Genomic DNA, 11,457 nt, shown 5'->3' with positions numbered 1-11,457 from the left:
AACTCAACAATGACCTCACTCCTACTTGGATCCAAACACGTCTTGTCTTTTGTATTCCTGTTTTAATCCCGGGCAGCGCTGTTTTTTTTTACGCCTAAAACCCCAGAAGAGACAAATCTAAATAGTTTTTGGAGCACTGTTTCCTTCCTCACTCCAAAGCTCTAACCCGTTCCACCTGCTGTCCTTTTCTCTCCATCTCCATCCTCTCTCACAGCCTCTTTCTTTCTCTCTCTCTTTCTCTCTCTCCACCCTTTATTTCTGCACATCCACTGAATTTTAATCTCACACTTTTTTCATCTCTTTCCATCTCTCTGCACCCCATTTGACTTTGAGCTCTCGTCGCTGACTGTATTTCTCCATCATCTGTCCATTCTCCACACAGAGTGCAGCAGCTCTCTCTGTGCTCTGCCCATGAATCCACCTTCCATCTCTTCCATCAGTGCCCGAGTGTCACTGCATGTTCTCGTTTTGCTCCTTGGCATCTACAGCACCAGGCAGCTATTCGTTTATTTTAATAAACTGTAATGAAGCCAAGTCTTCTTTTTATTAACATTGAGATTCGACATTTTTTCCAATTACTGGTCTTGATGGTAGGGGCACTGAGTAGCAGTAATCTTCCTGTCAGACCTTTCACCACATTTGTACCTGCTTCTTCTCAGACACACTGTATGTTAAATTATTGCTCAGTCATTTTCCTCCAAGCCTTTTGTGTTGGGTCTTAAACAAATCACTACAGTCAAGAAGATCAGAACGTTAGGTCCTCATGTGTACCATTTGTTCATGGAGATGGACTCCAGGATGGATATTGCAGGCAAAATGAAAGAAAATATACCAAAGCCTGTCTCAGTGCTGCTTACTTCGCTTACCTAAGGAAAAAAATGATGCTGTTGGTCCAGCTGTTGTTATGATGATGTACATTTGAAATGTCCCATTTTTTAATAATACAGTGGAAACTCAAAAAGAATCTTGTGCAAAAGCCTTTTACGTTTTTTAAAGTTTATGGTATAGGAATCCCTTATGTTAACCCTTAGGTTAGGTTTAATAAGTTCTCACAGCGAACATGGAAAAACATGGAATCCTGAAAAATGAGAATTCTTCATCTTGTGTGCAGCAGTTGGAACGGTAGCTGTAATTTACTGGATCATTTATTTTAATGATTCAAGTCACAGAAGAAACAGCCACTGTTGTTGTCAAAACTAAAGAAATGGAAAAAAAAAATAAAACCCACTCAGTAAGTCAGTTAACAAACCCAAATGTATTTTTGAAGGCTCAAATTAGTTGTATTGTAAAGAGAAATAGAAAATTGATCCATTTCTCAAATTGTCTTTCAAATTGTGTCTTTCCATGAGCCAAGTGAATATGACAGCTGGAAACAATGGCTGATCCAGCTGTCATCCCTGTTTGGGTCAAGGAATAGAGACGGAAGTCAGCACTGAGAAAATGGACACATCAGCCTTCATGCAGTCTTCTGCTACCTTGGTCTCAAGGGCTCATAAGTTCTTGGCCTGATTTGACCTGGTTGGCTGGTTGGTTGGTTGGTTGGTTGGTGGACCAGTGCAGTAAGGACTGAGCTTTAATGCTATGCACCTGTCCAGGTGAACCTCTTGTGTGCCACAGTGGTTACCATTTTGACAGTGATGATGACGTTTGTGGAGGTCCAAGACACCAATTTCTACAAAGAAGGGATGTGTATGCTCCATAACCTCTGGACTAAGTGTGTAAATGTAGGAGGATACTGTGTTAAATAATAAATGTCCTAGGTTTTCTAAAATTTACTCCTTCTACCGTAGGCCACGAACTTTCAGTGACCCCCTCGTATTTGTGCACATCCGTGGATGTCTGTATATTTATGTTTCTCTTTCCTTTTTTGTTTCAAACTCTTTATTATTCTCCATTCTTATCAGTTTTCTCTCTCTTACTGATTCTTTTCTTTTTTTCCTGCTTCCTCCTTATTTCCCTATTTATTAATGACTTTGTTCCGCCCAATCTGTACATATATGTACACACTCACACTTACCACACACACAGGATAGTCTGTCCTCCTTTGCACAGCATCTTACCACCAGAGGCTTCACCTGTACAATACATAGTTGTACAATTCTGTTCAACTGTGTCAACAACAGTTGAACAATTACTCCCAAATTACAAATGTGTCACATATTGGCTGCAGCTGTATGATTCTTACTCCGAGCTTCGGAGTGGGCGATGTTTAAAGATGTGATTAAATGTAATAAAATCACAGCTGCATGTTGAGGTTGGGGAAGAGAATGCAGGCAGACACATACACACACACTGGACACAGTGAAAGAAATACAGTGGAGACAATTAGTGGCCTCGGCAGCGTTTGACAGCTGCTGCAGAGAATTCCCAGCACCCACAGACACATGATCTGGCTTCATGCTGTCAGTCAGGATGGCCCTACAAGTTTAAAACCAGCATGGACTGTGTGAGTCTCACTGAGTCTACATTAAGCATCACACATCTCCACGTTGCAGACGGCGTTAATGACAAATAAAAGTGAGCCCACTCCTACAGTGCAATTATGTTAGTGATCATTTTAGTGAAATCTTACAAAGGACAAGCAGAAGATACAGGAGACAGGACGCAGAGATCAGAGCCAATCCACCTCTGAATGTAGGACAGCTAGTATTCCTCATCTACTATGGTTGGACGACAAGCGAATCAAAAGTTAATGATGTGCAGTCATTCCCCAGCTTGGAGTGGTTTATCTAAAGATCTCTGTCCATGTTGAAACATCTAGGAAAATAATTTTCTTTTCCTCCCTCTCCTTCCAGTCAGTCAAAGTACAACAGTGAAGTAACAGGTAGGTCAGACACAGCCCCTTAAACTGTTCTGTCCACACCCACTGCTCAAGGTTAAATCAGTCCAGTTTCCCTACGGCTGATCACAATTTACATCCAGTGCCAACGTTCAGTGCTGTTTCAGGATATAGAATATTCCTTATATAGTAGGACAGATAGTCGGGGTGTGAAGGTCAGGGTCCTGACTTGTAGCATGTCTGACTTTGATGGAGGAGCCTGGCTCAGAGCATCAGTTAACCTCCATGTCCTTTTTTTTGTTTGTTTGTTTGTTTTTTTAACTCCAACCACAGTCTTTCTCTAACCTTGCAGTAGTTCCTATGCGGATATTATAGAAAGCAAGAAATGTGAGTAATGTTGGACAAAAAAAAAAAAAAAGTTGTAATTGAATGTGATTCAGGGTTTTGCAGAATCATCGGTATGGTGATAGGTTTATCCAAGATGAATGACGTGGTGAAGTGGGAATGTGGTATCTCTGGAGCGACACACTAAACATGTCTTTGTGTCTAGAGATAGTTTCAGTCCACAGCAGTAGACCGGCTTCAAATATGTGCTTATTCTGCTGCGGGACTCTGTTTGTCTGTTACATGGCTCTTTTGTTCTTCTTCCACACTACACAGGCTCAGGCTTTGTACTTTTGCTGTTAACATAGACGTTTATTGACATTTTTTTCCTCCAAAGCTTGAAGCTTGATTCTGGAGGCTTGCTGACACTGTATGAGGTTAAACGCTTCTAATTAGTCCAAAGTGCAGAGTGCTGACATCAAGTTACAGAGCTTTTCCTCGCCTGTGCTGGGTGAGGCTTTTGAGCTGCTTTAACACTTTTCTCTCCTTTTCTTAATCTCTTCATTCAGAGTATTTTAACCTTTAACGCTTCCTTTCCTCTCCTTGTCCCTCTTGAATTCCATTAATATCTGCTCAGCCTCATCTCCTCGTTTTTATTGAAGTCAAATTTGTATTCATTGGCTCCTCCTCCCCCTGAAGCTGACCAAGCGTTCTAGAGGAATCTTCAGTAGCTCATTTCGATAATCTATAAAGTAGAACGTGCAAGCTCAAAACCCTGCTCCCAGTATCCTCCTGGGGCTGCATGTGACAAGCTTTGATGTGCATAACCTGCAAAGGTATCTCACAACTTTGACTTTACCTTGTAACTTCTCCAAGTCTGTAACTGCCTCATTAGGTCAGATGGGGATCAGGAAACCTAACACATCTTGTTTAACAATTTTTTTCCCCCCAAACTACTGAACAGCTGTTTTTCAAAACAGTTTCCAGACTTTATCAGTCTTAAAATGCTGCTTTAGCATTTTATTGTGAAAGGGACAAAGAGATTTTGGGATTTGGTGGCTGGAAAGTTAAGAGGGACCTTCTTAAATGTCCCTATACAGTAAGTGTTGATCCAGCACAGCTGCTGGCCTCCACCTGTATTTATGCTGATCTTGTCAGAGATTGTTGATTCAGATGAAATAATTGGTCAGCCAAGCTGTGTCCCTCTCCTCGCCAGATGTTTGCTGTGAGGTGAAGATGGGATTTAGCTGATGGGATTTATGCTGTTCTGGCCACTTTCACTGCAGACAGAAGTTTCTATTAGAAACAACCTGGAAACACTGGTTTCAAAAATAATGTTTTAAAAATGACTTGGCTGAGTGTATAAGTAGTCCTGATGATGTGTTTTATAAGTGTATTCAATTATTTTTAATAGTTTTCAAGTTCAGTAGTTCAATTACTTTCAACTACACCTTTAACCAAAACTTCATTTGAAAACTTCTGAAAATATTCAGACATTTTCATGCAAGGATCATCCAGAAATTGATAAATGAAAATAAATCAGGCATCCAGCGCGTCCCCATGATTGTTATCAAGGTGTAAAATCCTAAAATAATCCTAAAAAACAATACAGAGACCATCTTTGGAGGCCAAAGGTTTTTGAATCTAGTTCTAGTTAATGAATCTAGGTTAGAGTGAGGCTTCCAATACATAAACTTGATCAATAAATATATAATCATGTAATCTGCATCATATCCAGAGAAGTTACAAAAAAATGAAGAGCAGAAAAGAAATGAACAGCAGAAAGCTGTTTCACTCAGTGATATCCACACTGACAGAGTGCATCAGTGAGCAGGGTGAGAAAAACTCACATTGTGACATTCCAAACCACACCTCTGTTGTTCATACTGAAGATGTTCAGATATTGTACAAATCTTCCTGCCTCTGAAACATCTTATAGAAAAGACACCAGGCAAATTATTAGAGGAAACTGTCAAGGGAAGGCATCTGTAATGCAGAGCTGTTCATCTGTCAGTCAGACTGCTGTAAATGTTGACAGATACTCAATAAGGATTCAGATCAGAATCCAGAGCATAACACGTAATTAGGACATGTATCTACAAAGCTGGTATTGAGCTCACTGTGGCTTACTGTCACTGTCTGAGTGGATCTGAGTTGTAACCAAAAGGCTCATCTGTCCCTAAAGTCTCTAAGTGGATGTTGTGTGCTGTGTTGTGCTGCAGTGCCTGGAGCTCCTCCCAGGAAGGTGGAGGCGGATGCCCTCAACTCCACTGCCCTCAGGGTGACCTGGAAGCCTCCCCTGTCTGTGAAGCAGCACGGCCAGATCAGAGGCTACCAGCTGGTGTACTCCAGGCTAGAGAACGGGGAGCCTCACGGCCAGCCGGCCATCATGGACATTGCCCTCCCTGACGCTCAGGTACTGTCATACTCTTTTCAGTTGAGTCCAGTGACACATCAAGCAGGTGATTTTTTTTTTTTAAACTCAGTGGCAGCAGCGGCTAACTAAGAGCCAAAGAAGGGGGAGCTGGTTCGAATCCCAGAAGTCTCAGAGAAACACTCTGACTTGATACATTTGAGTTATGACTGTTAAAGAAGTGTTTTTGGGGTTGATGGATGAAAAACCACACAACAGGGACAAAATACAGAGGACCACATAGTATTCACAATTACCTTGGTCAATTTATTGCTGCACTTTACAGAAAAGCAACTGCATAACTTCCACTGTGGATAGACATTACATTTTAAGTCAAATTTTTGTTTATGTCAGCTTTGTACAGCAATAAATAAATATCCAGCAAAACTCCCTCTATACAACATGTGAGAAAATATCAATTAAACGTAACATTGTTTCACTGACACTAAAAAAAGCAGCAAAATTCACTCTCTAATAACATTATAATGCAACTGATGTGAGACTGTATCAGTGGATTGACTGTGAGAAGCAGGGATGAGCAGTCCTCAAAATCCATTAGTGATGCAGAATGTGAGAGAACAGAAAACACTGGTCCTCCTGCTCATCATGACATTTTAACACACTGCTGTTCTCTCTCACTCTCTCACACACACACAGTTGGTGGCAAATGTCTCACGAGCACTGTGTCTCAGTCACTGTCCCGTTATGTGAATACTGCATTAGGAACATTACTGTAACAAGTAGTTACAACAGGAAGTGATGCTGTTTGTCATCCACTTGTGCCTGGTTGACAAACAGCATCACATCACAGATAGAAGATGATGTTGATGTATTCTGTGTCTGAACAGGGCTAATGAGAGCTAAAGCAGTAACACACAACATTATCCATCAGAAAGTATCAAGTCTCAGTGAAGCCAAATGTTGACTGTAAGAAGGATTAGTGCATCAATAATACAACCATTTACCTCACTATCATTGAGCATGACTGATTTCATCAGAATTGGATATTAGTTCTATAAAGTCAGTAAACAGACCACATATCCTCAGTTTTATTTCATATTTTTATTTTATTTATTTTACACCCAAACTTCTGAAATAAAACGTAGCTCCTCCAGAAAGACTTTAATTGAAGCAGATATATCAAAAAAACACAGTCTTCAAAGAAGAAATAAATATAGGAAACAGTTAAGGGTGAATGAGGGCATTAGATATTAATAACATCACTGTATCTCCATAAAACAAGGGATTTAATGTGCATCAAAATAAGCAGATTGGGATGTTTTTAAGATGTTGAATATGCTTCCAGAAATTGTCTTTTCTCGGGATCTGCGCTGCACGTGCCTTACAAACCTTATATGTGCAAATGATTTCATGTCCCTCCTGAAATAGAAAAGGGATGAAACAGATTAAAATAACTGTGTGTGTGTGTGTGTGGTCTGCTGTATCCTGATGAAAATGCTTTTGTGATTAGATTCAAATGCGGGGGCATTTTTATGATGAGAATGCACATACAATGCCTTGTTATTCCATCAGAATAATTGCATTTCATGTTTGTTTCAGGTTTTATTTTTATTCCAGCCAACAGTGGTGGGGAAAAAAAGCCACAGATATGAACATGTGAATAATAGAAAAACCTAGATAATCCTGCTTAGGAATGCAAAAGCAAGTGTGTGCGTGTGTGTTTGTGTTTGAGATAGTTAAGCACTTGACATGTTATGAAAGCAGTTCACCTCCATAGATCTGCTTCTGTGGGTCTTATTTCTTCTACTACCTAAAATGGAGGGAAAACATCCATGAAGTCGGTGTATATTCACCCAATAACAAACATTTTCTCCCTCTAATGACCAGTCAAATGTCTCCATGATGAGGAGTAGTATCAGCAGCAATAATACTCGTGGATACACCTTTAAAATCTTTGTTATGGAAACCCTTAACATGGAGGGGGCTCAGATAGCATTACCACAAGGAAATTGTGGCACATTAAGTGCCACAAGTCATTATATTCTAACAGTCCTCTCTACTCTCTCACATGTAGTAAAGGGCTTCAAAAATGTACACTTATGAAAAGAGGCTTTAGATCAGCCGATTCACCGCTAAAGGTGCTTCTAATGACAGGAAACCATGGCTTATAAATGTCGATGGGCACTGAAAATTGAGAGTGAGCGTCAGTGTTGCCTTAGTGTTGTCAAAGATTGTATGAACAGTTAGTGGGAGAAGCTATTTCGGGCGCGTCTGGTTCCTGAAGTAACTGTTCAGTGCATTTTCTCCACATATAAAATGTTACATGACTCACTCTTGGAACTCTTCTACAGCTTGGAATAGACTGAAACTCTCACAGCTGAATCATCAGTGCAAAACATATCAAACTGTGTCAGAAAATATCTGCTTCTCTGGAGAAAAAGTTGACGGTAGCCTGTGGACATCAAATGCAGGAGGTGGCTTCCACTCCCAAGGTGCACTTCGGCAAGAAATGTGCAATCACAGAGCCTCAAATTCTGTCATGTGCTAACGATTATGATGCTGAGAAATCGAAAACTCGTTAAAACTTAAGTTTTGGGTCAATCTCGTAGGAGAGTGTTTTGTTAACAACTGAAACAACAAAGTGTTTTGAACTCTTTTTCACTCTGATTCATGCCTCTTCTCCATAGCAACAGCAGCTGAGGCTAAAGGATAAAGTAGCATTTAGATCCATCCACCAAAATAACAAACAAACCCTGATTTCAAAGTTGAAATAATTAAAACTAACTGTCATAAAAAACCCCGTCTAATTGCTATATTATCCATAATGTGTTCTATTAGCGTAATATGCTTCTATTTTAATTAACAAAGAAGATACTTTTGAAATACAAATGTGAAATACGCAGTGGTGGAGGAAGTACTGAAGCTTAGTCATGTCATCATCTGCCGCTTATCTGGTTTGAGTCCCAGGTCGCGGGGGTAACTTCCACCCAGTCCACAATGCACCAACGTCCTACGGCACCTCCCACAGGTGGTGAGCCCATGGAAGGTGGTGCCATCCGGAGTGGGGCTCAAACCCACAACCCCAAGAGACTGAGTCTCGTGCTTTACCAACTGAGCTAACCAGGCGGCACTGAAGCTTAGTACTTAAGTAAAAGTACAAATATCCCGCAAAACATTTACTCAAGTGAAAGTGGAAGTACTGCAAGAATCTTACTTAAGTAAAAGTACTAAGTACTTTTAAATTTACTTTAAAGTACTCACGCAATGGGTTGTCTCAGTGTCGGGGCTGTTTTTTTTTTTTTAATTACTTTATTGATCCCTCCTGGGGAAATTACTCTGCATTTTACCCACACCAAGTGAACGAAACACACACACAGGCATAGCGTGCACATGCACTAGAGACACTTGGGCAGGGGGCTGCCTAGTGGGTCACTGGGGTGCCTTGCTCAGGGGCACCACAGCCATGGTCGCAGAGGCAGGGGAGGCGCGCCTCCTTCACCACCACCGTATGCATTTTTTGGTGCTTGGTCGAACCCACGACCCAGGCCGGTCCAAAGCCGCACTCTTAACTTCACTAACTGCGCTACGGCTGTCCCCCAAATTTTGATAAAGAATGTACATATACTGATTTATGCCTCTGCCTATGTTACTGCTCACAAGCAATTATACAACACCTGCTTAAATATGGCCAAAGATGGCTGTCTAATTCTGAGCTGGAGGGCTCAGGTTCACGCTCAGCTGATGTTGGCTCTGGGTTCATGTTGATGTTGCATGTCGTTTCTTCTCGTCGGAATCAGGTCAGTCCACCAGCTCGTGCTGCTACCAAATGAGCACTCTGCCGTCATTGGAGGTAATAGAGCCACCTGATTGGTTGGCAACGGCAAACAACGCCTCAACGCAATCAGTCTATTTAGCAGAAAATTGCTGCAAAATGTAATGCAGTAAAATCAAAAATATACATTTTTATTTTTACTTAAGTAAAGTACAGATACGTAAAAAAAAATACTTAAGTACAGTAGCGAAGTACAAATACTTTGTTACATTCCACCACTGGAAATGGGAATAGAGAATAGAGAAAAACATGTTTCACAGCTCCATTCATAGGTTTGGCACGCCTTTGTTTTTGTTTATCATGGTTGATAGTATAATGTCATGATCATGTCACGTTGGTGTCAGTTTGGAGTAATTACCATTGCCTCATTTAAGTAAATAGAATTCATGTTAACATTTAAGTCATGATTATCACTAGGCAGCTTTATTTTTGAGGAAATTTCCAACAGATCCAATTTGGCACTTTGACGCAAAAAAAGTTTGTCTGTTGAACTGTCCTCTGAATTTATATTTTATAAGCATAGTTTGATAGATGATGATAAAAAAAAGTCATGCTGCTTTAGCTTCTAGCAGTTCTTTTTTTTGCACTGTAACCATGGATGTATAGAGAACTATCCCTACATTACTACTGATTCTGTGATTCTGAAAAAAAACATCTGAACGTGATGATTTAGCAGCTAGAGTTAAACTGACGGAGAGTTTTCTTCCTGTGATTTCTGATAATTACTCCAAAGATGAGGCAGTGTTATAGGAGCAGAAACAATGTCATGGACTAGCCCGTTAGCAACAGTGAGAGTGAGTAGTACTGAAGCAGAGGTCAAAGGGTGTTGAACAGTGCTCAGTGAGGTGGGAGGTGGTGTTCAGCTCCTTTCCCCTCAGCTTCTTTTGTTCTCCAGGAGGAGCGTTTAAGCTGATTTCCTTTATAAGAAGCATTCCTGTCTTATCTGTGCAAGGCAGGAGGCCTGATAAGGGGCCCACATCTCACAACCCATCTTCAATTTCTATCTTTTAACACAAACACACACACACACACTCCGACCCCCCTCACACACCTCACTGCTGAGGGGACTTTTCTTTAAGGAACTGTCTTCAAGCCTCATCTGTGATAAGTTTAGTCTCTCCCCCTGGCATAAGTGACGGTGATGAGAGTCAACACATGGTGTGTGAAGTGACCCCATAGACAAAGTTCTCAGTGCCACACACGCACGCACACACACACACACACATACACACACACACAGAGACGCACCACTCACTCTGACCCGTCCTCTGAGCTGGCTACATCTGGACAAGTTGGACTTTGCACCAGCTTTCGTGTCTTTTTTCTTTCTTTTACTTTCTGTGAACTCAGTCCACTCCAGTGGATTCTTTCACATTGGAAAACATTATTGGATGCCTTGATGCTTTTGCTCAAGGTTATGTTAAAATATATTACGTTCTCTGTGGATTTAAAAGATCTTTCATGTTAAAAAAGGTTGACCTAAATCTAAAAAAAATACATTTATATGAAGCACTTTAAACATTTAAAATTTTATTTTGCGTTTCCCAAGCTATGCTGTCCTCCTACACGCAGTTCAGACTGAGCATACTGGCTGATTAACAGAGTGAAAAAGCCGCAGAGAGTTTCTGGGTTGTACTTTGTGATGTGCTTTTTGTATTGACATCACACAGTCTGTGATGAATGAACCCAGTCTCTGGTGTGCTGATGAGTTACTTCACAAGAAGGCTCAGATCTCTGCTCCAGCAGAAGTCATTGTAACCTGTTGTGTCCAGCCATGTTTACAGCCCATGTGTCCTTGTCAGGGCGACGGACACCAGCTTTCAGCTCCGCTGATGAGCTTCTGGAGACTGCCACCACTTCCTGAGCTTCAGTGTGGTGTCACTAAAGCAAATACCAAAAAGCAGTATTTTTGAAAGTCACTGAGCTCGGCTGTGAGTGCTGAGCTGTGTGTTGTCTCCAGGAGCTGCTTGAAAATCCATCAATTGTTTCACAGAGTCTTGGCTTGCCAACAGTCAGTCCAGATTACTGCTTTTTTGTCTCAAAAAGACCTTGATGACAAAATAAATTCAGTCATGCCAAATTATGGGAGGCAGGAAGCAAAGCTTTAATTGGCTTCTCATTCCCTTTCTGATGCTGCCGCTGTTTGGT

At 41.0% G+C, this 11,457-nt stretch overlaps 1 protein-coding gene across 7 annotated transcripts in view; it reads left to right on the top strand.

Moving 5' to 3' along the window:
• ptprfa (protein tyrosine phosphatase receptor type Fa) overlaps window positions 1-11,457 on the top strand; it is a 225,811-nt gene that overhangs the window by 132,443 nt on the left and 81,911 nt on the right. For all 7 annotated transcript variants that reach the window (XM_041039769.1, XM_041039766.1, XM_041039768.1 and 4 more), the window contains exon 12: window positions 5,326-5,519. In XM_041039769.1, coding sequence (XP_040895703.1) covers window positions 5,326-5,519 — 194 coding nt within the window. The remainder of the gene's footprint in view (window positions 1-5,325; window positions 5,520-11,457) is intronic.

This window comes from Toxotes jaculatrix, chromosome 6 (genome assembly GCF_017976425.1).
Source record: "Toxotes jaculatrix isolate fToxJac2 chromosome 6, fToxJac2.pri, whole genome shotgun sequence".
Taxonomy (NCBI): Eukaryota; Metazoa; Chordata; class Actinopteri; family Toxotidae; genus Toxotes; species Toxotes jaculatrix.
Note: the sequence above shows the minus strand (reverse complement) of the source record. Positions and strands in the feature narration are given on the sequence as shown.